At 50.9% G+C, this 27,452-nt stretch overlaps 1 protein-coding gene across 1 annotated transcript in view; it reads right to left on the reverse strand.

Annotated features, from left to right (window-relative positions):
* The window catches only part of MCMBP (minichromosome maintenance complex binding protein), a 44,102-nt gene extending 17,801 nt beyond the window's left edge, over positions 1-26,301 (reverse strand). The window contains exons 1-6 of the mRNA XM_058671281.1: positions 25,968-26,301; positions 6,918-7,003; positions 6,367-6,507; positions 6,206-6,247; positions 3,437-3,538; positions 1,547-1,691 (exon numbers count right to left, since the gene is read on the reverse strand). Coding sequence (XP_058527264.1) covers positions 1,547-1,691; positions 3,437-3,538; positions 6,206-6,247; positions 6,367-6,507; positions 6,918-7,003; positions 25,968-26,025 — 574 coding nt within the window. The 5' untranslated portion in view covers positions 26,026-26,301. The remainder of the gene's footprint in view (positions 1-1,546; positions 1,692-3,436; positions 3,539-6,205; positions 6,248-6,366; positions 6,508-6,917; positions 7,004-25,967) is intronic.
* Between the last annotated feature and the right edge of the window lie 1,151 nt (positions 26,302-27,452).

Raw genomic sequence — 27,452 nt, forward strand, 5'->3', positions numbered from 1 at the left:
GACAGAGAGGCACTCAACAACATCCGTGAGGGCTGGATGGTTGAGTTGGTTAGATGGAACTAAGCTTTAATACCCAGTGACAAGTACAAGAGCCAAATGGGATGGGGGACAGACTGGTCTACAGCTATACATACTGGCAAACCAGGGTAGGGGGCGGGCCTGGTGGGGGTTATTGTGGGTCACCCCGACTAGGCTGCAGCTCCCACTGGCTGATGTAAGGGCCGAGTACGTGCTGGGCAGAACCAGACTGGACTGCAACACCCATTGGTTCCAGTGCAACTCGAGACTGAAAACAGAACCAACCCGGCAAATGAAACCACCAGCTGATAGGGGTGATGGACTGTGCCGGGCCCTGTGCTTGCTAGAACATACAAGAATCTAGTCTGGGAATACCTCAAAGTTTCTTTGGAGATCTCCCCAATCGAACTGCTGGACTCAGAACTCTAACCAAGAGAGGACAGAGGACAGAACAGGTCAATCATTCATCTCAGCTATATGTTGGCAGCGAAATATGGGGCGAACGGAGACTTTATGATGGACCCTATCAATCAGTGGACAACCTCATCGAGCGAAACTGGCAGCGATTCATAACTGGAGAACTATTAAAACCACTTGAGCAAATATCTCAGAGCATGCCCCACATCCGGGACTTGGGGTGGGCGGGAAACCGGGTGGGGCTTCTCCCTCAATATTCCCCTTTACCTCGGATGCATGATGGAAACAATATGGACATAATAGTATTACCCACTTCCCTATACCCCCTGAACCTTCTTTTTTTAACCATAATTAACTATGTAAACATTGTCAACAATAATACAATACAATAAATTAAAAAAAAAAACAAAGTGCTACCATTCGAACAGGAGAATAAGAGCATGTTTTCTGGCACATTTTTAAAGTAAAGGACTAGCCTTTCCACTCTGCTTAAGAGCTGGAATAAAAATAAAGACTAGAGACAAGCCTTTTACCCCACACCACTCGAGCCTCTCAAGGCGCACATTACAACAGCCGCTTCTCACTGAGTGAGGCCCACAGCTCGGTTACAAGGCACTGACCAAAAAGTACTGTGCAGCCGGACCTCCCACAGCTGACACTGCGCCACGCACAGAAGGCTCCTCCACCCCAGGACTCCCCGAGGCTGACACTGCGCCACCCACGGCCGGCTCCTCCACCCCGGGACTCCCCATGGCTGACGCTGCGCCACGCATGGCCGGCTCCTCCACCCCGGGACTCCCCAAGGCTACGCTCTGCCACACCATGGCCGGCTCCTCCACCCCGGGACTCCCCATGGCTGACGCTGCGCCACGCATGGCCGGCTCCTCCACCCCGGGACTCCCCAAGGCTACGCTCTGCCACACCATGGCCGGCTCCTCCACCCCGGGACTCCCCATGGCTGACACTGCGCCACGCATGGCCGGCTCCTCCACCCCAGGACTCCCCAAGGCTACGCTCTGCCACACCATGGCCGGCGCCTCCATCCCCAGCCATGTGATGTAACAATTCTGGAAACCCAGTGGCCGTGAGCAGACGGCGCCACAGCCAGTACCTGCTTGTCTGGCCCCGGCATGCTGCTCTTTCTGCTTGCTGGGCTGCAGCTCCATGTCCTCGTCGTCTTCATAACTCCTCTTGTGCCGACTGGGGGTGTAGGATGTGGAGGGACTCACCCGGGCTTGGTTGGCATTAACATAGGCGTGAAACCAAAGGTTAAGGAAAAACTGCTCCAAACTAGGAACATCCGGGTCACACTAACTATATGACTAACACAGGTCATCACTAGTCTGGATGATCTAGTTAAAACTGTGGGCTCAGCATGGCAGCCTAATGGATAAATCCTTGCCTGGCACACACTGGGATCCCGTGTGGGTGCCAATTCATATCCTGCTGCTCCACTTCCCATCCAGCTCCCTGTTTGTGGCCTGGGAAAGCAGTAGAGGAAAGCCCTGTGCCCGCATGGGAGCCCCGGAAGAAGTTCCTGACTCCGGGCTTGGGACTGGCTCAGCTTCAGCCATGGTGGCCACCTGGGGACATATCTCCTTCCGTTTGGATACCTGTCTTTCCAATCAAAACAAATCTGCTCTCAAGAACAGGTTTCCTCATGCCAGCTACTCTAGCTGTAAATAACCATGAAACCAGACAGAATATATGCAGCAAATTATGTGTGGTCACTGGATAGCAGAGCATAGTTATGCTCTTTGAATGCAGAGAAACACCAGGCAAAGCCCGCGTTCCCCCAGCTCCCTGTCAGAGGTGTCCGCAGAACCCTACCTAGAGGACGAAGCACAGCCAGCTCAGGGCTGCTGAATGAAGCAGGTGGCATTTGCCGAAAAACAGCCTGGAGGAGGCAGCCAGAGGTCAGCTCAGAAAATTTAGGTATGTTCCATAAGGATCTTGGCCTTAAGTCAAGACTCCTCGAGGCCCAGCAGGAAAGAGGCTGGTTGGCGGAGAGGCTGATTACGGTAGCACTAGAATATGGGCCTTACTGAGGTGGACACCCCAGGTACTGGGCACAGCCTAGGGACAGCACAACTCTATTCAGCAACTATTTCTTTTTTTAAGATTGATTTATTTATTTGAAAGTAAGAGTTACAGAGGAGAAACAGTGAGAGATCTTTCCTCCACTGGTTCACTTCTCAGATGACTGCAATGGCCAGGGACGATCAGACCAAAGGCAGGAGCTTCTGTGTGGATTCCAGGCCCAAGGACTTTCTTCCACTACTGTCTCCATACCATTAGACCATTGGAAGTGGACAGATGGGACACAAACCAGTGTCCATACAGGATGCTGACTCCACAGCTTTACCAACTTTGCTACAAAGCCTGTCCCAGCAACATTCTTAAAGACAACATTGTATATCATACAACATTATGTGTCATAACTAACATTGTTAGCTCTACAAGAAGTAGAAATGTGTGACTCATAATCAGGTTTAAAGTCAGTCAATAGAAGCCTGCCTAGAGATGATCCTGACATTGGACTTAGCAGCCAAGGACACTAAAACGCAATCAAGGGGCTGGGGCTGTAGTACTGCAGGTGAAGCTGCCGCCTACAGTGCCAGCACAGTATATGGAAGCAGGTGCAAGTCCCGGCTGCCCCACGTCAGATCCAGCTCCCTGCTACTAACTTAGAAAAGCAGTAGAGATGGTTCAAGGCCTCAGGCACCCACATGAGGAACCTGGAAGAAGCTCCTGGCTCCCAGCTTCAGACCAGGCCAACTCGGGTGCTGCAGCATCTGGGAAATGAAAAAGCAGATGGAAGATCTTTCCATCTATCCTCTCTAACTGCCTTCCCAATAAAAACAAATAAATCTTTAAAAAGAAACAGTCCTCCAGCTAACTTCACTGTACCCAAACCTAAGTGTTTAGAAACTAAGTACCTGAATTGCAGTCTTAATAACCAGAGGAATTCAACAGACAGGCAAGTTCAGATAAAGGATATTTCTTTGACCCACGTGGACTCCCCGGGCACTGGAACACAATAGAAAGTCTGTCTTTCCAAAGTGGTGGATCGTGGGGAGTTTAAGTCAAGTTCTTGTTGAGGCTGTGATGCACAAAAATATTCCAAGAAATGTATTAAGAAAAATGAATTCTTTAAAAATTGGCAACCATATTTGCATGTTTACAAAATCAAAGCAAGAGTTTACATTAACGGTTAAATTGACCTGCAACTAATTCTGTTATTCTTTAAGACGACTTATATAAAATCATCTTTAATACAATAGTCAAACCATTACCTCCCTCAAATTCATAATACCAAGTACCTAGGCTAAAAAATTACTGCCTCTTGAATCCTTTTAAAGACAAAGCATGTGGTAACCCCACCATCTCTCTCATGTAACTATCAGAATGGGCCCATGATCCAGCAACTTTGTGACACATTCGCTCCCAGGTAGCTCTAAGATGAGATCAAAGTCAGTCACCGCTCCTTGGGAGAGGCACCCTCCTCTAAGTCATGCTGGCAGAATCCTTGGAGGCAGAAAGAACCCAAGATGAGCCTGTGACAACACAAGCTGGGGCCCTCTTGGTTTCTAAGCACTGAGCCCTCTCTTGTAATGGGGTTGACTTCCTTCTAGCAAGATGCACACAAACGCTCTCCTGGTCTTCTGTGGGGTCACAATGCCCACATGTCCATTTATCGGCCCGTTTTCAGAAGCTGTGTTTATTCAGCTGGATTACATTATTGTTTATATTAACATAGTATGTTAACATGTCATGGCCCCCTAAGCAAAGGATAGAGTAAGTATTCATAAAGTTGATCCATTAGCATAGTATCCCCTTACTGAAATACTCTAAAAGGAAAAAGTCAGCTGGGAAACCTGAGGTTAAACATACACTAGATTAAACAAACTCATCTTTGGTCTTAAAAAACAAAAGTGTTTATTTGAAAGGGCTACAGAGAAAGTGACAGGAGGAAGGAGAGTTCTATCCCCTGCTTCACTCCCCAAATGGTTACAAAAGCCAGGGCTAAGTCAGGCCAATCCAGGAGCTTCAGCCAGGTCTGATCTCCACGTGGCTCAGCAGCAAGCTGGATCAGAGTGGAACAGCCAGACCAGCACTGTAGCACAGCTCGTCAAGCTGTTGTCTGTGTCGCCAGCATCCCATAGGGGCTCAGGTCAATGTCCCGGCTGCTCCACTGCTGATCCAGCCCACCGTGCATGTGCCCACAAAAGCAGCGGACAATGGGCCAAGGCCTTGGGCCCCTGTCACCTACTTGGAAGACCCAGAAGCTGCTCCTGGCTCGTGGTTTTGGATAGGCTTAGCTCCAGCTGTTGTAGACATTTGGGGAGTGAACCAGCAGGTGTAAGAGCTTTCTCTGTTTCTTCCTCTCTCTGCATCTCTGCCTTCCAAATAAATAAATCTTAAAAAAAAAAAAGGACTCAGCCCAGCACTTACAAAACCTTTCAACACTCACTGGCACTGCAGATGGCACCTTAACTCAGAGCACTACAACCCTAAAACCATTTCTCAACTTAATCCAATACTCCAAAGAAAGCAGGCTCTCTGTCCTGTGTTAGGAGACCAGGATCCCCTACTGCAGCACTGGTTCAAATCCTGGAAGCCCCACTTGTGGTGCAGCTTCCTGCTCCAACGTCTGGTAAAGCAGCAGGCGGGTCATGGGGCCTGGTCACCCAGGTGACGCCTGGGTGAAGCTCCTGGCTTTGGCCTGGCCCATCTCTCCCCGGCCACTGTAGTATCTGGTGCATTAATCAGTGGTTGGAGGGCATCTCACTCTCTCTCTCTGACACTTCACCTCTCAAATCAGTCAATCTTCTTGCAAACAGTACTGGAGATGATACTTTGCTTGCTATGATTGCGGTGGAACACCCCTCACCCTCCACATTAACAGCTCCTCTACTCACATCTGTCCCCCAAACCAGGAGCCTTCAGCAATCACAAACAACTACTAAACACCAACAGGCTGGTACTAGGGTTTATACAGGGAGCTGGAGAACTAGGTAAGCACAGCTGGGGGCGTCAGCAGCACCGCAGCACTCTGTGGGGACCCCGCCCGAGCACCTGCCAGGCTGTGCCCCATGTGCGCTGCCTGTTCTCTTCCCAGCAGCTGACAACCGGGGGCTGTGTTTCAGATATGAAACGCACCAATGGGAACCTTTCCTTACTATGAAACTAGAAATGCCAGTTGCATGGCGAAGCGTTATCAGAACCAAACTCACTGTAATGCTGCCCGACCCCGTTATCAGCAGGAAAGCAAGATAGGGCAGTTAGAGCGCAGTCCCTCTGTAACTGCTCTCCTAGTTAAGTCTCTAGTCCAAGACCTCTACACAACTGTAACTACACTCTGTGCTCTGCTTTCTCTCTTATCGTATTTAAGAGCGTCGAGTTTTCCTATCAATGAAGACTTTATTTCAAAAAAATTTCTTACAGGAATAGGGGACAGGATTTAATTATACTTAACCAACAAGCAAATACCAAACTCTAAGTCAAATTTTTCTTTCATTTCAAGAATTTATCATAACATCTCTTATACTTGGTTTAAATATATATATATATTTATAATAGTCTACCTTCCAAAAATCCTTAATAGTTCAAGAAAGAGGAAACCAAAGTTAACATTTTTAAAAATTTATTTACACAAATTTATTTATATAAATTTATTTATACACACAAGTAAATTTAAGATCAACAAAAAACTAATGCCCTACTTAGGAAAAAAAAATTCTTAATAAAATATGCCAAAGATACATACCCCACACTCGGCCACATCTCTATACTTTCCAAAATGAAGAATCTGTGACCCAAAACAAAAGAAAACTGGATTATGTAAATATCAGAACCAAAACTATGATTAAACACATGTACACACATGGACAAAATTCTGGGCAGAAAGCCCCGAGAGGCCATACGTACGCGTGCTTTCGTGTTCTGGTTAACCGTCTCATAGACACCCATGTAAAACTCGGGGTCAAACATATCCTGAATCATGCAACGGAATTTCACGAAACTGTTAGGTTTCAAATAATGAAGAGGAACTTCATTCAATGATGGCACCTTAAGCAAAACAGAAGCCAAGTGAGTCAGAAGAACCCCCAGCCCTAAGACGTACATCCTTGGAAGCTTGTGCGACAGTATTTAACCAAATGTGAAAAGACACACTTCCCTCGGAGCACAGAGCCTCACTGACGGCGGCTTCCTCTCCCACCACCAATACCTAAACAAGGCAGCACAAGTTCTAAGTGACAGTTCTCTTAGTAACATGGGCCCTTACTGCCACCTAGGGGCGATACAGAAACGTGTGATTGCTACAACTTCAGTGGCAAAGGGACCAACATCTTACAATGCACAAGTACTTGAAGCGTCAGTACATAATAATTTTATTTTAAATCACATGTGAACTACCACTCTCCTGGGAAAAACTAGTCTGCCCAGTTCCTCCCCAATCAAAACTGCCATAAACTTACCCATTTAGGAGCATTATTTTCTTTCAATTTTTCCTTAAAATAGTCAATTACTTTCTTCTCCCAGTCCGGATTAACTCCATTTTGGGCTGGAAGAGAAAAAAAATACCCTTCAAGGCTACAGGTACATTATTCAGCAATGAACAATCTTCAAACTGAGTCCCCTATCAATTTAGCCAGAAAGAGGGAGGGGTCCTGCAGAAGGAAGGGGTCCTAAAGGAGGGAGGGGTCCTGAAGCTGGGAGGAGACCTGCAGGAGGTAGCTTCCCTGAGGCAGGGGGGCCCTGCAGGAGGAAGGGGTCCTGAAGGAGGGAGGGGTCCGGAGGGAGGGAGGGGCCCTACAGGGAGCTGCCCTGCAGCTCTGGCACTAACCACTGGGCTGAGTACCCAAGGAGTGACACACGGGCACCACACGAAGCCGAGCACCGGGCCATCGACTGTAAGGTACTCTGCTCCTTCAGAACACACGCAGTTCAAACAGTCTTTTTGGTTTTGTTTTTAAGATTATCTATTATTGGAAAGGCAGATACACAGAGAGAAGCAGAAAGAACCGCTTGGGGAGTGAATCAATGGATGGAAGCTCTTCCTCTCTGCCTCTCTTCCTCTCTCTGTATATCTGACTTCACAATTAAAAAAAAAAAAAAGCAGCAGCAGCAGGTCTTGGCTTGAGATCAGTTCAGCTCTGGTTACTGCGGCTGTCTGACGAGCGAACCAGTGGGTGGAAGCTCTCTCTCCTCTGCCTTTCAAATAAAAAAGTAAATATTTCATTAAAAATAGTAGTGCAAAGAGTATCTGCCTCTTGTCCCAACGACCCCACCATGTACACTTTTCTGGCCCACTCCAGATGAAGCTGCCTGCGCCGTCACTGTTCGCCTCTCGACAGTTTAGCCCATCTTCCTGAGCGGTGCAGCTCTACGGGATGCCACATTCCAGATGCAGAGCACTCGGAGGAAGACAGTATGGCGCTCCGAGGACAAGCAGGCACTCCTAGACAGGCCCCACGCTTCACAGGGAATCTTCAAAGACCGCTGACAACTTTGCTCTCTATTCATAGCAGATTAACCTTTTCTATCCCCAAATTCTGCCAAGGACTGTGACATGGAAGGTACTAGAGTTCAAGGAATTAAAGATGTAAATACAATGTATACCTAAGAAGCCGTTGAACTTGACAATAAGATGCTGGACTCTATGTTTGGTATACGCTTGCAATGGGGGAATCTCAACGGAACGTGAGCTGTGTTCATGCAACAAGGTGGAGGAATCCACCATGGTGGGAGGGTTTGGGGAGGGGTGGGGAGAACCCAAGTACCTATGTAACTGTGTCACATAATACAATGTAATTAATGAAGTTAAATAATAAAAAAAAAATGAAACAAACAAACAAACAAAAAAAAAAGATGTAAATACAATGTCAAGAAAATGGGCTGCAGCCTGGCCCAGCAGCCATGTGCTGCCCCTCTTCTGTCCCAGAGCTCACAGCAGCTCTCATGCAGGTGTCGGAGTGGACCAGAGACCACTCCAGCAGTGACATCAGTAATGGGGGTTGCAGCATCTGTGAGTTACAAGCTTTCAGAAAAGATTGATTGGGCCCAGCGCAGTGGCTGGACGGCTAAAGTCCTCACCTTGCATGCACTGGGATCCCATATGGGCACCAGTTCTAATCCCAGCAACTCCACTTCCCGTCCAGGTCCCTGCTTGTGGCCTGGGAAAGCAGTTGAGGATGGCCCAAAGCGTCGAGATCTTGCACCCACCTGGGAGACCCGGAAGAGGCTCCAGGCTCCTGGCTTTGGATCGGCTCAGCTCCAGCCATTATGGCCGCTTAGGGAGTGAACCACCGGATGGAAAATCTTCCTCTCTGTCTCTCTTCCTCTCTGTATATCTGCCTTTCCTAAATAAATAAATAAATAAATAAATACTTCTTTAAAGAAAAAAAAAGGGCCCGGCGTCATGACCCGGCGGCTAAAAGTCCTCACCTTGAACACGCCGGGAGCCCATATGGATACCAGTTCTATATATCTGACTTTCCAATAAAAATAAATAAATATTTTTTTAAATAAACAAATAAAAATTTAAAAAAGAAAGAAAAAGTAAAGATTGATTTATTTGAAAGACAGATGCCAGGGGTGGGGGAAGGTTGAGGGGGAGAGACAGATTTTTTAGCAACTGGTTCATTCCCCAAGACTGTGGCCAAGACAGGAGCAGGCAGGAGTGAGGACTCCATCCTGCTCTGCCTTGCGGCTGGCAGAGGTCTTGCCAGGCACGTTAGCGCGGAGCTGGACCTGAGGGGGGCCATTCAGGACTCTAAGGTTTGGGACGCCAGTGTTGCAGGCTGGCAGCTTACACGCCCCCCCACCCCATATCCTCTTGGAGACTGGATGACACTGTGACCAGGACAGGGTGAAGATGAAGCCAGAAAGGCAATTTTCTGCGGACTCAGTTGACATCCTTGGCTGGAAGGGAGCTGCGCGTGGCCCACCCATGTTTTCCCTGCCTGAGCCAGTGCGGTAATTCTTCCAGTTCAAGTACACCCCGCTGGGTCACCCATAAGGTGCAGTTCAGCACAGGCAGACACTGCCATAGCTCCCAGAATCCCACCTGCAGCGTGATGATTTCTGAGCAATCTAAGAAGCAGTGCCCTCAGTCCCCTGTCTCAGCGTTGCAGCCAGGGCAGAGGGTACAGCCACAGCATAGGAAGAAACCCCTGGCTCCTGGCTTCAGATCAGCTCAGCTCTGGTCATTGTGGCCACTTAGGGTGTGAGCCAGTGAATGAAGATCTTTCTGTCTCTCCTCCTCTCTGTATATCTGACTTTCCAATAAAAAAATAAATAAATCTTTAAAAAAATAAATAAAAATTTGGAAAGAATTACAAAATAATAATTAAAGCAGATAAGTTTTCAGCGGTGTTCTTCAGGTTTGTTTTGCCTAGACCCTCAACATGTCTATAATTTCAAGAACCGATTTGTTGACTTCTAAATAAAAGTCTACTGCAATTTTAATTAAGACTGTTGAATCCATAGGCTAACTTGAGTACTGACATCTTAATAGTATCGGGTTTTCCAATCTCTGACTTCTCCCACGGGGAAAGCAGTGGGAAGCCGGCACGTGGACCTCGCACTCCAGCTGTGTCTTCCCCCTACCTTTAGGACCTGTCTATGCCTCCTTCCCACACTGCTACACTCCCTCTGCGCCAGCACAACCAGGTAGTAAGTCATGGCCAACCAGTGGCTGTTCCAGCAGAGGGGAGCCACACACTCCCAGGAAGGTTCACTTCTTACTGCTGTTACAGGTGAGCCACAGCTTGCCACCCCCGTTTCGGGACATGCAGGCTGACTGCTGGCTTGGACAGCTATAAACATGTGTGTGCAAGTTGCTCTGAGTGAACATAAGCTTCCCTATCTCAGGGTAAGTACACAGCAATGGCACGGGCACACAATCAATCCAACACGAACACCGGCTTCCAGAACGCCTGCAATACTTTCCTTTCCCACCAACAATTTGCAGGAGGTCCAGCTGCTGGCATGGCAGCCTTGCCAGTACTCAGCCTTATACAACTTAAAAATCATCTTACCTGCTCACAATAGCTCATCAAGGGTAAGTGTGCATTTCCTGAATGCTAACAGGGCTGAACTGTCTCCAGGTGGCCATCTGCCACCCTAGCATCTCCCTACAGAAACGTCAGCCAGGTTGACTTGACTCTGTAAACTGGGTTAATTCCCACTGTATCTTCTTCTATATTCTGCACACAAGCCCGCCATCTGATCTAAGAGACCGTTTCAATAAGTTTGTAGACAAATGAAAATCAAGAAAATTGTTTTGGTACAAAAGAACTATCGGGGAACGTGTGAAAGCCCAAGATCCTTCCGAAAACCTTTGGTGTCTCTCTCCTTTCGAGGGGCACCCCCTCCGGGCCATCCCCCTCCGGCCATCCCCCTCCCGGCCATCCCCCTCCCGGCCATCCCCCTCCAGGCCATCCCCCTCCAGGCCATCCCCCTCCGGGCCATCTCAGGGGAGGTACTTTCCCCTCTTTCCCAGGTGCTCCCACCTCTCAGGGAAAGTGATTTCCCCCCTCTCTCCTTGCAAGGAGCACCCCGCCTCCTAGGCCTCTCCATAACACCCCACCTCTTAGGCCTCTCCAGAGCACCCCACCTCCTGGGCCTGTCCAGAGCACCCCACCTCCTGGGCCTCTCCATAACACCCCACCTCTTGGGCCTCTCCAGAGCACCCCACCTCCTGGGCCTCTCCAGGGAGGTGCTTTACCCTTCCTACTTTCCATGTCCACTTCATCACTTTGTAAATAAAGTTCTCTGTCTGCAAGCGGAAAATAAGAAAAAAAGGAAATCTAAACATAATTTTCCATAACACATTTTTCAATACTTTTTGATGACGCCTTGTATGACTGAAATTCAAAATTTGTACCAAAGGCACCTGGCACAGTAGTCTAGTAGCTGAAGTTCTCATTTTGCACGAACCAGGATTCTATATGGGCGCCAGTTCTAATCCTGGCAGCCCCACTTCCCATCCAGCTCCCTGCTTATGGCCTGGGAAAGCAGTCGAGGACGGCCCAAAGCCTTGGGACCCTGCACCCACATGGAAGACCTGGAAGAGGCTCCAGGCTCCTGTTCCAGATCAGCTCAGCTCCAGCCGTTAGAGCTGCCTGGGGAGTGAATCAACAGATCTTCCTCTTTGTCTCCCCTCCTCTCTGTATATCTGACTTCCCAATAAAAATACAATAAATCTTAATTAATTAATTAATTTATCGGTAACAAGGGAGTCAAAGTAAATCTGCTCAGAGATGCAGGTATCTGAATCTCCCAGTCACAGCCACGTGGCTATGCCGGGCCAGGCTTCCTGCTGGGGATTCTAGCTCCCTGTCCACTGCTGCCAAGCATGGGGAAACCCTGGGCTTGGACATACCCGAGGCCCAAGAATTTCCTCCGTCCACAGCAATCATGCTTCACTTGCTGGCTACTCGCCATGAGCTCTGCGGTCTTGAGGACCTGGAATTACTGCCTAGGGACATCCATGGATAAGGCCACTGTACTTGCAGGTAAGTGAAGGAACTGAGACCTGGTGGTTTGGAGGGGAGAAACCAGAACATCTGTATGGGTCAGACTCATGCACCAGCCCACATGGGAATCCAGAGTCCACATGCTACTGCACACAAAAACCAGGGCTGGGGGCCTGTCTGGCAGGACTAGATCCCAGTACCTCATTGAATCTCGGAACAGGGGACGGGTCACATTAGCCAGGGCCATGACACTAATGAGCATGTGAGAGAACCAGGTCTGGAGAGAGATTCTGTGGGGGATTTGTGGGCCAAATCCTGCGGAAACGCAAGTCTCGCAGGTTAGCTCAGGAGTTGGGGTGGCGATGAGCTGAGTTAGGTGTGACCATAAAGCCAACACACTCATGGGTACAGGAACCAAGAATAGTCTGGGCAGGTCCAGGATGCAGCACCCATATGTGCATCCTAAAACAGGGTGTGGGGCAGGCCAGGCCATAACATTCACCAGCTCATAGTAGGCCAAGATGGAGGGGAAGGCTATGACAGGCCAGGGCCTAGCACTTGCTGGCATGTGTGAGATCTGGGTAGGACTGGGCTGAGTGGGGGAACGTGGGAAACTCCCCTAGTGGGTCATAGCTCCTTCTGGTGAGCACATGGTCCAGGCTTGGGAGTCGGGCAGGCTGAGCAAGGTCGCTCCAACTGTTGGCTAATGTACAGGTTAGCTTTCAAAGGGGGCGGACTAGGCAGGGCTGAGCAAACCTTAGCTCAGCAGCAAGTGCGGAAACCAAGTTAGAACACAGTTCATGCCAGGCTAGGCTGTCACACCTACCAGTTTGCATGAGCCAGGGATGGGGGCAGACTGAGCAGGGCCCGATCAGGCCAGGCTACAGCATACAAAGGCAAAGACCAAGATAGGTGAGGGACTATGCCATGCTGGATCAGAGCAACCACCGGCATTCGCAAAATCTGTGCCTGAGAATAGGCCTGGTTGGGGCACAAAGGGGATGCCCTGGCTGGGTTGTGGTTCCCACTATGAGTGTGAAGATCAAAGTGGCGGCTGCTATCTAGTCTGGACATGGCGCAGTGTCCCTCAGCACAAGTGTGGACTGGGTCTTGGGTGCGCCAGACTGGGCTAGACTCCAGCACTCACGGGTGCTTGTGAGAACTAGGGTAGGTGTAGGACGGACTCAGCTAGGTCTCTGCCCCTGCTGAGCCATGTGTGAGCTGTGTCTGGGTGTGGACCAGGCTTGGCTGGGCCGTAACACCCAACAGTAAAAACCACAATGGGTAAAGGCCAGTCAGGAAAGGCCACTGTTCCTGCTAGGACAGGAGGTGGACAAAGTATGCTGGCCCATGGATTTACCGGCATGCTTGAGATCTGGCATTGAGAGAGGTTCTGATGGAGGAGCTTGGGAGACTCCTCTGTTGGGACACAGTCCCTGCAGGTGAGTGCAAGAACCACGATAGGGAGCTGCCCAGACCAGACCAGGGAATGGTACCCACAGGCATACATGTGGCACAGGCTGGGGGGTGAACCAGGCTGAACCAGTTCACATCACCTGCTAATGAACTGGAGCACCAGAACAGTGTGGGTCAGGCCAGGATGGGTCACAATACAAGCCAGCTCATATGAGGGCCAGGTGGACTGGGGGGCTGGCTGGGCTGAGCTAGGCTGTAGCCCCCAACAGCATGAGTTGGAATTGGGAGTTGGCCAAGCCCAGCCAGGCTACAGCACCCACTAGCAAGTGCCGAGGTGAGGCGAGCCATGCCAGACTGGGCCACAGCACCCAACCAGCACACGTGAGATCTGGGGCAGAGGGGGCAAAGCCAATAGAGTAAATGTGGAGTGTTCCTCTGCTGGAACACCACTCCCACTGGAAGCATGAGCTGGGATCTGGGCAGACCAGGACGGGCAAGGCTACAACACCTGTTAGTCTCATGTGGGCTGGATCAGGGGAAAGCCAGGCTGAGTTGACTGTTCCTACTGGTGCATGCATGAGTCAGAGTGAAGGTGGGTTGGTTGGGCTTTGCCGCACCATCAGCTGGCAGATGCTGGCACGGGGGGGGGGGGGGGGCGCTAAGTCTTTAAGTTAAACTGCAGTACAAGATCCAGGAACAGGAGTGGACTCAGTAGGGAAACAGTTGGCATCTCCCTCTTGGGTTGCCACTCTGGTGAGCATGAGAACCAGGACTGGGGCAGGCATGGCCGGATAGGGAGTAGCACCTGCTGGCAGGTTTGTGGTGTCAGGTGGCTGTCCCCCATCCCAGGGTGCTCCATTTCAGAGGTGTCTGGAAGGCTGGGTGTGGCTTCTCTCCTTCTCTCTCTTCTTCCCCCCAGTACAGGAATAAAAAAAGAGAATGTGGAAATGGTGATCTCACCCACCTTCCTGTAGCCCTTGACCCTAATCACCCTAATCAACTATGTAAAAATCATCAAAAATAAAAATAATTAATAATTTTTTAAAATGTGTACCAAAATAAATGCATCCTTTAATTAACCTTTAAGTATATCCTAATCTGCTTTTCATACGTATTCTCCCAATCTGTAGTTTATCTTTTCATTCTAACATCTTTGCAGAACAAGTTTTAAAAGTCTAAAACCCAATTTATGCTTCATATAGTATGCCTTTGATATGCTATTTTAAGAGCTTGCTGTCAAAATTCAAGACATAAAGATCCTGTTTTCTCGTAAAAGTTAAGAGTTTGGGGTTTTTTTATACAACTTTTTACTTATTTGAATGGCAATATGACACAGAGAAAATAAATAATAAATCAGTATCTTTCATTTTCTGGTTCTTTCTCCAGATCCTACCAACAGCCAAGGCAGAACTAGGTCAGACCAAAGCCAAGGCAGAGCTCCAGCTCGATCTCCCATGCAGGCGGCACCACTTAGGCCATCTTCATCCCAGGCACACTATCAGGGAGCTCAGCACCTCAGAGGAGCCGAATCACAGCTCAGGGACTTGAACTCAGGCAATGGCTGGGGCTGAGCTGAGCCCAAGCCAGGAGCCAGGAGCCAGGAGTCGCTTCTGGGTTTCCTACACAGATACAGAGTCCCAAGGCTTTCGGCCCTCCTCCACTGCTTTTCCAGGCCACAAGCAGGGAGCTACATGGCAAGCGGAGCAGCCAGGACGTGAACCAGCATCCTTATGGGATCCTGGTGTGCGCAAGCCCGCCCCCTTTTCTAATGTGTGCATTTGTTTCTTTCTTTTTGAAAGGCAGGAGAGACAGAGAGAAAAATCTTCATCCTCTGGCTCACTCCTCAAGTGGCAGTAATGGCCAGAGCTGAGCCGATCAGAAGCCAGGAAGCAGGACATTCTGGGTCTCCCACGCCAGTGCAGGGACCCAAGGACTTAAGCCATCCTTCGCTGCCTTCCCAGGTCACGATCGGGCAGCAGGGTGGGAAATGAAGCGGCTGGGACAGGAACGCGTGCTCATGTGGGATACCGGTGCTGCAGGTGATGGCTTAGCCTGGTAGGTTCTGCAATGACCACTAACCTGGCTTTCAATTGCTGCGGTTTTAGCACCACCTTTGCCATGTTTGACATAGGTTTATTTTGTTCTTCATTTCCGCCTTCAAGGGTGGGCACTTAGACTGTTGATCTGAGACCTGTTTTCAGAGTACATCTTTGGTTTAGATGTGCTTAAATGAATACCACAAATTCTGCTAAGCTGTGGTTTTATCTCTGTGCAGTTCACAGGATTCAAAATTTGCCCTGGAGAATTCTTGATTCTCGGCCTTGCTGGCTCCAATGATTGTTTCCACAGTCTACTTGGTATCTTTGTTATCATAACCCACCCTCTTGATGAATAGAACTACTTCAATTATTTCCATTCTTTGGAACTTCAGCTACTTATTTTCTGAGCAGGATACGATTTCTCCTGGTGAATTCTCCACGTGCAGTGAGGAACGTGAGGCCACTGCTGTTTGGCTGACGGATGCCATGAGCACTTCTTGGCTAATAACCTGTGCGGCTCTTCCACACTACCTCCAAAACACAAGAGATGGTTCCAACTACAATCACAGGCTTTTCTATTTCTTCTTCCAGTTCCGCTGTTGGCTCGTTACATATGGCTATGTCTTCTTGGTGACTTGAATGTTCACCACTTGGTAATGTTCACCGCTTGGTAATGTATCTCATGTTCTCTCACAAAATCTTTCTTAAAATGCTTTTAAATTTTGGGAGCCGGGCCTGGCACCATGGTCTATTGGCTGAAGTCCTTGCCTTGAACGCCCCGGGATCCAATATGGCTGCCGGTTCCAATCCCGGAAGCTCCAATTCCCATCCAGCTCCCTGCTTGTGGCCTGGGAAAGCAGATGAGGACGGCCCAAAGCCTTGGAACCCTGCACCCATGTGGGAGACCCGGAAGAAGTTCCTGGCTCCTGGCTTTGTATCAGCACAGCACCGGCCGTTGCGATCACTTGGGGAGTGAATCATCAGATGAAACACCTTCCTCTCTGTCTCTGAGCCTCCTCTCTATATATCTGACTTTCCAACAAAAATAAATAATCTTTAAAAATATATATTTATAAAATTTTGGGGTCAGCAATGTGGTGCAGTAGGTTGAGCCTTTGCCTGGCAGTGCCAGCATCTCACATGTTCAGGTCCTGGTGATCCAGCTCCCTAACGATGGCCTAGGAAGACAGGTCCAAGGCCTTGAGCCCCTGTATCCACTAGGAGAGACCTGGGAGAAGCTCCTGGCTGCCAGCTTCGGACTGCCCCAGTTCTGGTTACTGTGCCAGTGGGAGAATGAACTGTGCTTGGACATCTCTGTGTCTCCTCTCTCTGCAATTCCGCCCTTCAGACAAAAATAAATCTTTTTAAAAACTCCATACATTTAAATAACCCTTAGTTTAGAGAGGAACTTAGGGTATTACGAAATAGTCTCAGGTGACAAAGAAACGTATACAGGTTATTACTTGGGGGCTACCAAAGTGGCGTCTATAGGAAATATTACAGATTTTCATACATTTAATCTCAAGAAATAAGAAGACATGAGCTTATTAGTATTCAGCTTTTGCACCTAAAAAAGCAATAAAGTAAACCCAAACAACAAGAAAGGAAATTACAAAGCTAAGGAAGACAAATGAAATAAAAATGTAAGTGACTGATAAGACAGACAAATCTTCTGGCAAGCTTATTTCAGAGAAAAGATCATATAAACATAAAATAAAATAATACATCCAAATAAAAACAAAAATAACAAAAGGAAACCTAGCTACCTAACTAGATATAATTAAAAAAAACAAAGTGAAAGGACCTGGCATGGTAGCCTAACCTTGCATACCCAGAATCCCACATGGGCTCTGGTTCGTATCCCGGCTGCTCCACTTTCCCTTCTAGCTCCCTGCTTGTGGCCTGGGAAAACAGTAGATGACAGCCCAAGGCCTTGGGATCCTGTACTCATGTGGGAGACCCAAAGAAGGTTCCTGGCTCCAGACTTCAGATAAGCTCAGTTCCAGCAGTTAAGTCCACTTGAGGAGTAAACCAGTGGATGGAAGATCTTTCTCTCTGTATCTCCTTATTTCTGTAAATCTGCCTTTCCAATAAAAATAAATCTTAAGGACCCAGCGCGGTGGCCTAGCAGCTAAAGTCCTCACCTTGAATTCACCAGGATCCCCATCTAGCTCCCTGCTTTTGGCCTGGGAAAGCAGTCGAGGATGGCCCATTGCCTTGGGACCCTGCATCCATGTGGGAGACCTGGAGGAAGTTCCTGGCTCCTGGATTCAAATTGGTGCAGCACCGGCCGTTGCGGTCACTTGGGGAGTGAATCATCGGATGGAAGATCTTCCTCTGTCTCTCCTTCTCTCTGTATATCTGCCTTTCCAATAAAAATGAACAAATCTTAAAAAAAAAAAAAAACAAAAACTGACTCAAATTTTAAGTCCAGAAGATAAGCTCAGAAACTTTAGCAGGATGAATACTTGCAAATACAGTGTATGAAAATACAAAACACTGGGCCCGGCAGCGTGGCCTAGCGGCTAAAGTCCTCGCCTTGAATGTGCCAGGATCCCATATGGGCTCCGGTTCTAATCCCGGCTGCTCCACTTCCCATCCGGCTCCCTGCTTGTGGCCTGGGAAAGCAGTTGAGGACGGCCCAAGGCTTTGGGGACCCTGCACCCGTGTGGGAGACACGGAAGAGGTTCCTGGTTCCTGGCATCGGATCAGCACAGCACCGGCCCGTTGCGGCTCACGTGGGGAGTGAAACATCAGATGGAAGATCTGTCTCTCCTCCTCTCTGTCTCTCTTCCTCTCTGTATATCCGGTTTTCCAATAATAATAAATCTTAAAAAAAAAAAAAAAAGAAAGAAAATACAAAACACTTCAACAGTTTTGGCAAATGCCTTTCCTCTCAGGCAAAAGCAGACACTCTAAAGTGTGGAATACTTGACAGTCTCTAGGTCACAGAAAGGGAAACTTCAACCAAAAACACCAAAGAACCATGTATTCCAGAACCTTTCAGTGACACTGAGGTTAAGACATAGGCAACTATGCACACCTCGCGAGTTTGCAACTCTCGTCAGGAATCAACCACAGCACCACACTGCATGCCTTGCTGTCTTTGGCATTTCCACAATATTTTCATGAGAAAACCTGCAAAGAAGAGCTGTTATACTAAAGTAGGTAGCAAAAAAACAGATTACCACTGATTAGCAAGGCCCTAACAAATACATAAGCCTTAAAAAGGAAAAGAAAAAATGAATTTGGGCCAATTGGCTCGGGCTGGGCACACAAATGGAACCCTCCATCCTACCAGCCGCTCTTTTATCAGGGGGAGGGGGTGGCGCAGCCTAGCCTCCGAGCTGGGAATTCACAGCAACGGTGGCTTACAAGCACCTGGTGCAGGCCCGGTGCGATAGTGTAGTGATTAAAGTCCTCGCCTTGAACATGCTGGGATCCCATATGGGCGCCGGTACTAATTCCAGCGGCTCCACTTCCCATCCAGCTCCCTGCCTGTGGCCTGGGAAAGCAGTTGAGGACAGCCGAAAGCTTTGCGACCCCGCACCCGTGTGGAAGACCTGGAAGAGGCTCCTGGCTTTGGGTTGGCTCAGCTCCAGCTGTTGTGGTCGCTTGGAGAGTGAATCATCGAATGGAAGATCTTCCTCTCAGTCTCTCCTCCTCTCTATATCTGCCTTTCCAATAAAAATAAAATAAATCTTAAAAAAACAGCTGGCACAATCTTGGCTCAGGCAGCCAGTGCACCAATGGCACCGGGCAGAGTCCACAGGTCGCCCAGCGATGAGTTCTGGGCTCTTGGGGGTGACGAATGAATGCCTAGGAACATCCATGGATAAAGCCACTGTCGTTGCAGGTGAGGAATGAATCCTGAGTGACTCCCAGTGACGGACACTGCTACACTCCAGCACCCACTGGTACTCGTGAGTGCCAGGGTGGGTACAGAACAGGCTGGGCTAGGTCTTCACTCCTGGGGAGCCATGTGAAAGCTGTGTCTGGGCACGGACTAGGTGTGGCTGGACCGCAATACTCTACGGTAAAAGCCAGAATGGGTGTGGGCTGGTTGAGCAAGGCCACTGTTTCTGCCAGGACAAGAGACAAAGCCAACCTGGGCCAAGGACCCACTGGTGTGCATGAGATCTGCCACTGGAAGGAGCCCTGACAGAGAAACCTGAGAAACTCCTTCGTAGGGACACAGTCCCTGCAGGTAAGCACAAGAACCAAGGCAAAGAGCAGCCCTGACCATGCCAGGTTACAGTGCCTGCCAGCACAGCTGTGAGCCAGGTCTGGGGATCGACCAGGCTGGACCAGTTTATAACATCCATTGGCAGATCTGAGAACCAGGACAGGGTGCAGGAGGGGCCAGGTCAGGCCACAATGCCAGCCAGTTCACCCTGGGGCAACGTGATAGTGGATGCTGAGGTGATGTGAGCCATGCCAGCCTGGGGTCAGTGGGTGCTGGGTTCGTAACCCCAGAGGGAGGATCTGGCGGAGCTCGGGTTGCCTGGCCAGGGTCCTGGGGCCCGCCTGCTCGGTGGGTGCTGGGTTCATGAGCCCCAAGGGTGGGGATCCAGCAGGGCCACATCGCCTTGCTCTGGTGCTTAGACCTGCCCAGGAGTGAAAAAGGTGTAGCAGTGGACACAAACCCTGATGCACACGGAGAGTATGGCAGCCCATGTGGTAAGTCGCAGAGAAGGAAAACAGAGTAAATTGGACAACTATCCCAGGAAACAATGACAGTAAAAATCTGGGTGAGTAGACTTGAGGTCAACTGTGTCAGCCAATGGACATTGGGAGGGTTGCCTCATCCCTGGATTGGCAAAATCAACAGCATTTCAGAACTATCCAAACCACTCGGCCAGAACCCTCAGAACATGCACTACATTGGGACCCTGGGTTGATACTGGGTGGCGGTTCCCCATCCCTGGGGATTGGGACATTTGGGAGGCTGGGTGTGGTTTTCCCCTTTATCTCTCCCCTTCTGGCAGTGACAAGAAATGGAGAATTAGGAAGTAATGATTTCATACACTTTTCCCTAAACCTCAGTCCTTCCCATCCTGGTCAGCCACGTAAACATCATCCAAAAAAACAACACCAGAATGAATTGGGACTCCTACATCAAAATACAGTTAAAAATTCGAGAGGATTTGGGCTGGTGTGATGGTTCCATTGGCTAATCCTTCCTCTGCAAGCATCAGCATCCCATCTTAGCCATGATTCATGTCCCAGTTGCTTCACTTCCCATCCAGCTCCCCGCCTGTGGCCTAAAGCAGTGGAGGACAGCCCAAAGCCTTGGGACCCTGCACCTGCGTGGGAGACCTGGAAGAGGCTTCATGTTCCTGGCTTTGGATCAGCTCAGTTCCAGCTGCTGCAGACACTTGGGGAGTGAACCAGCAGATAAATCTTTGTCTCTCCTCTCTGTAACGCTGATCTGCCTTTCCAATAAAAATAAATCGTTAAAAATAATTAAACAAAAATTACAAAGAATTTAAATAGACATTTCTGCAAGGAAGGGCTAGAAGTTGGAACGTACCCAGAACGGGTAATACCATGTTACTGTAGAACTGAAAACCAAAACTACCGTAAGATCCACGTCACACCTGTCAGTATGGCTGTAACCGGCAACATAAGAGGATGTGGAGAAGGCAGCAGCCGGGCAGCTACTGTGGCAAGCTCGGCAGTTCCTCCAGGTGAAATGTAACATTGCCCCATGACCTAGCAAGCCCAATCCCAGGTCCTCCACTCACGTAAAAGCTCCCACAACTGTTTACAGCAGCCCTCCCTAGGAGCCAAAAAGCACACACACCCCAAGTGCCCATCAACGGCTAGATGGACCAACGGGGGCTGTCACACACAGTGGCAGCGCTCTAGCCACAGAAGGAAGACAGCGCCAACATCCTACAGGCCACAACCCAGATGAACCTTGAAAATCCCTCACTGAGCAGAAGATTCCAGACTCCAAAGGCCACATGTGATTCCATTCCTATGAGAGGTTCACCACAGGTAAATCCATAGACTCCAGCAGCCCAGTAATCACCAGCGATGACAGGGACTTGGGGAGTGGGACTGCTCGCCCCAGAAGGCTCCTTTCTGGTGTGATGGAAATGATAGTGGTGAGCTAAAAGAGAGAAAAGATCTTCCGTCTGCTCGTTCACTCCCCAAGTGGCCACAACGACTGGAACTGAGCTGAGCTGAAGTTAGGAGCCAGGAGTTTCTTTCAGGTCTCCCATATGGGTGCAGGGTCCCAAGTGTTTGGGCTGTCCTCAACTGCTTTCCCAGGGCACAGGCAGGGATCTGGATGGGAAGTACAGCAGTTGGAATGTGAACTGGTGCCCATATGGAATTCCAGCACTTGCATGGGAAGGATCAGCAAACTGAGCCATCATGGCAGGCCCTGAACTGTAAATTTTAAAATTCTGAGTATTTTTATGGAAATTATTTCAATGGGGGAAAAAAAACTGCAGAAACATTAAAGCAAAAAGTTCAAAAGTGTCTGGGGGTTGGCGATGTGGTATAGCTAACTAACCTGCTGCCTGCAGTGCTGGCATCTCCTAAGGGGGCAGGTTCAAATCCTGGCTGCTCAGCTTCTGATCCAGCTCCCTGCTATTGCACCTGGGAAAGCGGCAGTTGACATCAACTCCTCACAGAGCCCTGTGACGCTAAAAAGCAGGCTGCCTTACAGTTGATCATACTACTGTTCTCTAAAATGCTAATGACGGAGCAGTGTTCAGTCTAGTAGGTAAGACACACACTTGCCTGGGTTCACTCCCTAACCTCCCAGCTCTTCCCACAGTGTCTGTCCCAAAGCAGCAGCCATGATGGGCCCCTACCACCTCAGCGAGAGACCTGGGCTGAGTTCCTAGCTCCCAGCTTTGGCCCAGTCCTTGTCATCGCTGGCCTCTGGAGAATGACTCAGATGATGGGAGCTTTGTCTCTCAAAATCAATCAGATGCTAGTGATGAGCCATTGTATGCTGGGACCAGCACCCTGGCAGAGAGAGTTAAGCTGCAGCCTGCAACATGGCATTCCATACAAGCACAGGTCCTAGTCCCAGCTGCACCACTTCCAACCTAACTCCCAGCTAACGCATCTGGGAACGTAGCAGACGGTGACCCAACTCTCGGGGGTCCTGCCACCCACATGCACACCTGGAGGAATTCCAGGCTCTTGGCTTCAGCTTGTCCCAAGCTAGCTGTTACAGCACCTGGGAGTGAACCAGCAGATGGGAGATCTCCACCTCTCCCTCGTCCCATAACTCTACTTTTCAAACAAGTAAATAAATCTGTTAAGAATTAATTAAATTCCCACCTTTGTTAAGAGAAGCAATGTGCTGAGTTACCAAATGAACAACCAATGGTAGCACTCAGTCACCAGCGTTATGCAGTCCAATAAAGACACAGCAAACCAGAGTATCCCTGTGTTAAACCTTTGGACTTCAACATCCTGCACACAAAACCAGGTGAAAACTAGAACAGACACCATAAACATAGGGCTGGCCAGATGCAAAAGACAGGCTGAATCCCAAGAGGGAGCTCTGCCCATGCAGCTGCGACCAGCCACCCCAGAATTTCCCATCTGAGCCCAGGGGACAGCACAAGGACCTGCACCTGACAGTAGTTCATGTCTGGAACAATCCTCAGGGCCCCTCAGCATGGTCCTAAATGTGAGATCTGTGGTCATAGTGACCACCCCAACACCCACCACTTCTGACCAATCCGTCTTCCTACTGTCTCCATTCAACAGCTGTCTACAGAGCACGGTGGATGTACAGCGCATCTTCCAGGCCATGAGAACAGAGTGAATCCCACGGACACGGGCCCTGAACTCGCAGGGGCCACATGAGTGATTTCAGTCCCATGCTTCACACTAACTTCAGGATGCACAGTCCATGCAGTACGGACAGGGTACTCCGAGGCACCGAATCTAACTGGGTTCTCCCAAAGGAAAAGTGAAATGTAACCAAGGAAAATGGACATGGGGTGGGACAGGGAAGGGTACAGAAGCAACAGGGTGCCGGCACTGAGGTTAGTGGGTGAAGCCCCATCTCCGCCCCGGTGCCCAAAAGGGCACCTGTTTGAGTCCCAGCTTTTCCACTTTAGATACCACTCTCTGTTAATGTGCCTGGAAAGGCAGTGGAGGGTGGCCCAAATGTTCAGGACCCTGGACCCACCTGAGAGACCTGGAGGAAGCTCCTGGCTTTGGCCCAGCCCAGCTCCAGCCTTTGCAGACATTTGGGGAGTGAACCAGAAGATAGAAGATCTGTCTCTAACTACTTCCAAATACAGAAGTAATCTTCTTTTTAAAAGCCCAGGTGAGATATGAAGAGCAACAGGAAGTCACTGAAGGACTAGACTACAAATCTGATGAAGGGAGGGGAAGGGAAGCCAGGCTGGAGGCCTGTCCATCGGTCCATCCCGGGAAAGGTTACAGCTGCCTGAGTGCTGGCCTCAGGTCACAATGGAGAGCTTTCACAGCCAGAACCAGTCAGGCACAGTGGCGGAATTCAGATTGTGCACATCCTCACAAGGCTATAGTGGGGTTGTACACACAACTCCGAACAGCACAGCAGTCTCTATGGGCACTAACCCAACAGCCTTCATCCACAGGTGGTCAGAGCTCACAGACTCTACTTTTCAACTTCAGATCATTTTTGTTAACTAGTTAGAAAGGCCGGAGGTGGAGATCTCCCACCTGCTGACTCGCTCCCCACGTACCTGCAGAGGGCCCAGAGCCGAGCCAGGCCTCTGGACGAATGAGAGGAACCCGAGGCTTGGAGCCCACAGGGACGGCCGGCCTCCCACAGGCATCAGGAGCTGTGACTGGACCCAGGCACTGTGTTGACAGTCCTGGAGGCAAATGCTGGTTCCTATTTGAATGTGAACAGCCACAAGTGGCTTCTCCCAAGGCCAGCACAGCTCCAGATACCTAAGGCCACTTAACCTAAACCAAACATCAGGGTTAGGAAGTTTAGGTGCAAGCAAAAACAGGCCCTTTAGCCTCAGAAACATGTCAGCATGAGCGAAGACACTTTTCTGTAAGAAACATCTACCTCAAAACATACCAACCACACAGATTCAGCAGGTGACAGTGAGCCACAAAACATAAATTCCTGGGAAACACGGAGATTTTTCTAACCAAATTATAACCCCTTCTGTCCTGACATGTGCCCTGAGGGTCACACCCTTAGGACATAACAGAACAAGCGTACACACAATTCTATATTAAACACAAAATCAGCTCCTTTAACCAGCCTGACTAGGGTGTGCAGTGTTTCTCACAACTGAATGTTCTAACAACTGAACCTTAACCCCACAGGCACCAAGCCATTTTACTTCAGAGGCATTTTCTTAAAAAGTTCTCCATGCACCTGCTCAAACTACACTACCGCAACCTTCCCTTCACTGTGACTTACTGGGGCTGTCATTTCGCTTATCATCCCTGATTAGTTCCAGTATTCACTGCCACCACGAACATCAAATTATTAGAACTGGGTGGAGGAAAACACGTGTCCTCATCTCAAAGATCCCCTGGTGGTGGATCTGCCCATTTTTGTTCTTTCAGTAATGGATCAGGTTGTTCAGGTCACTGGCCCCAACCCCAACCCCGACCCCGGCTGAGGTGTTCCAATTTGCTGCCTTTAATCCCAGCCTGGGAAACCAGATAACTAAGCCAGTTACAATTACCCAGAGTTGCTTAGCGAGCATTTGGGCCCCTCCTGCATTTTGTGCCTGCGGTTTTGGCTGCCAAGGACTATTTAATTCCCTGCAACTCTCTCTTCCTCGTATCCTGCCACGCTTGCACTCCGCAATTCTAGCCAGCTGCAGACAAGACAGGGGCAGCGAGTTTCTGGTGTGTGTGTGGAGGAGGTGAAGGGTGGTCTCCCGAGTGGGAGAAGTCTCGCTCACCCAAAACAAATGTCAAGTTTTCTTTCTGTCCCGGAAGCAGAAAGTTGCAGCAAAGAGCCACCACCGCAAACTCAACTTTTACTGAGCTCGCCTGCTGCATTCTCGGCTCTTTTCCTGCAAACTCTTCGGGAAACAGCTCCACGTTCCTGGCAAGCTCGGGCACAGGGACGGACACCCACTGGGCGGCTTGGAAAGTCATCCCAACAGAGCGGCGAGGCCACACCAGAGTCCTCCGTCGCCACCGGGGACGCCGCGTGCAAGAGTTGGAGCAACTTCGGGGCGAGCGAGCGAGCGCGCACCGGCCGGCACACCGGAAGTTTTGAAATTTCCCGGAGCTGCCCACTGGCGGGCTCCGGCCGGCCTCCCCGAGGCTCCCGGACCGCGCCGGGGTGGGTGGCCCGCGAGCCTTCGGCCCTGCCGGTGCCTCCAACGGGAAGCCAGGCCGTCGCTCACGCCCGGTCCCGGCGACCTCACCTTGGCCGCCCTCGAGCCGCCAAGCGGGCAGGTGGGAGGCACCTGCCAGCCGCGGCCCCTGCCCGCCCCGGGGACGTCCCAGCCCGGCCGGCGCAGGCCCCGGGGCCGCCGGGCGCCGCGCGAGCGCTCCCCGTGGTCCCGCGTGGGGACCGCGCGGCGGGGCCGGGCTCCGGGGCGCGGCAAAGTCGGCAGCCCTCCCGGCCGTCACTCACCGAAGAAGCCCTGCACGATCCCCAGCGGGTGGCTGAGCCAGTCCTCCCCACAGGGCATCTCGCCGAGGGCCGCGGCGATCCGGGCGGCCGGCGCCCAGCTCCTCTCCCCGGGAGCTCGGCCGCTCCTCGCCGGAGCCCTCCCACGCACGCCGAGCCGCGGGGCGCGCACCGCCCGGCCTCCCTGCGCCTCCGGGAGCGGCGGCAGGCGGCGAGGAGCTGCAGGCGACGGGCGGGCGCGGCGCCTTCGGGCCCCTAGCCTCCACTTCTCACAATGGCGGGAAACAGCCGCCGCCGCCGCCGCCGCCGACCGCGTTGCCCGCGACCTGGGTGGAGCTCGTGCGGGGAGGGGCGGCGGGAGCGCGCGGCGCGGGCGCGACCGGCGGGCGGGGCGGGCCGCGCGCCGGGGAGGGGGCGGGGCGGGCGGGGCCGCGACGCGGCGGGCGCCATCTTGGAGACGGGCAAAGTTAGGGCAGCCGGCGGAGGCCGCGGCGCGTGTGGAGCCGGCGTGGAGCTGAGGGCGGCCCGGCCGCGTGGGTCCCGCAGTCCACTCCTGTAATGGAACAACGTGCGAGCGTTCGTGCCGCCGCTCAAGGCGCAGGCTCAAAGAGTACCTCAGCGCCTTCTCGGGGCTGACTTTAGAGGGTGAAGCGGCCATGGGTGTCCGCCCTCCTCCTTTCGTGGTTTATGGACTTCTTTATTTTTGCTACTGGTGACTTGTCAGGTGGCCTGACCGAAACCCTGAGGAACTTTTCCCCGGCTGGGTCAGATCCTGCGGGAGGTACGCCTTTGGGCTCCACGATTGCTGTGGCGGGGGCGTGGCCGAGGGATTCCTCTCCCAGGCCTTCACTCCCCATCTGCGTCATTGATCGATCGATTCATTGATTGAGAGACGCAGGTCACAACCTCCCATCCATCACATCCACTAGCTCACTCCCCAGATCCCAAATGCTGCGGTGCCAGGGATAGGGCCGGACAGAGACTGGCATTCGGGAATCTCGATCTTGGTGTCCATCCAGAGTCACCCGCTGCCTCCCGCGCTACACGGTCAGAAAACTGCCGTCAGGAGGCATGTGGAAGCCAGGTCCTCAGGTTCTGGTGGCTAGAAGCCTCTTGGTGCCAGGGTAGCTCCTTTCCCTTGGGTTGCAGCCCCCGAAGCAGTGGCGGGCACCCCCACGAGGCGTGTGTCTTGACGTCCGCGCCAAGCCTGGAAAGGCGGCTCCATGGCAGCCATCTGCAGGGGGAAGTTGGGGCATAACCGAGTTGGCCAAGGAAGCAGCGTTTTCGCCAGAACTTGGGAGCTGCCTGGGAAAACCCCAGGTGTTTCATCTCTGGAATGGAAATTTCTTTTCTGGGAAAAGCATTCGTCAAGGGAAGGGAATAAAATCTGGAAAGTGGGCTGGCCAACCACGCAGAGCTGTACCTGCCTCAAGCCCAGCAGGGGCTGGGGGAGAGGAGCAGACCTTCCCACCTTTCTGGGTAACACCT

The sequence above is a fragment of the Ochotona princeps genome, chromosome 13 (assembly GCF_030435755.1).
Source record: "Ochotona princeps isolate mOchPri1 chromosome 13, mOchPri1.hap1, whole genome shotgun sequence".
NCBI lineage: Eukaryota > Metazoa > Chordata > Mammalia > Lagomorpha > Ochotonidae > Ochotona > Ochotona princeps.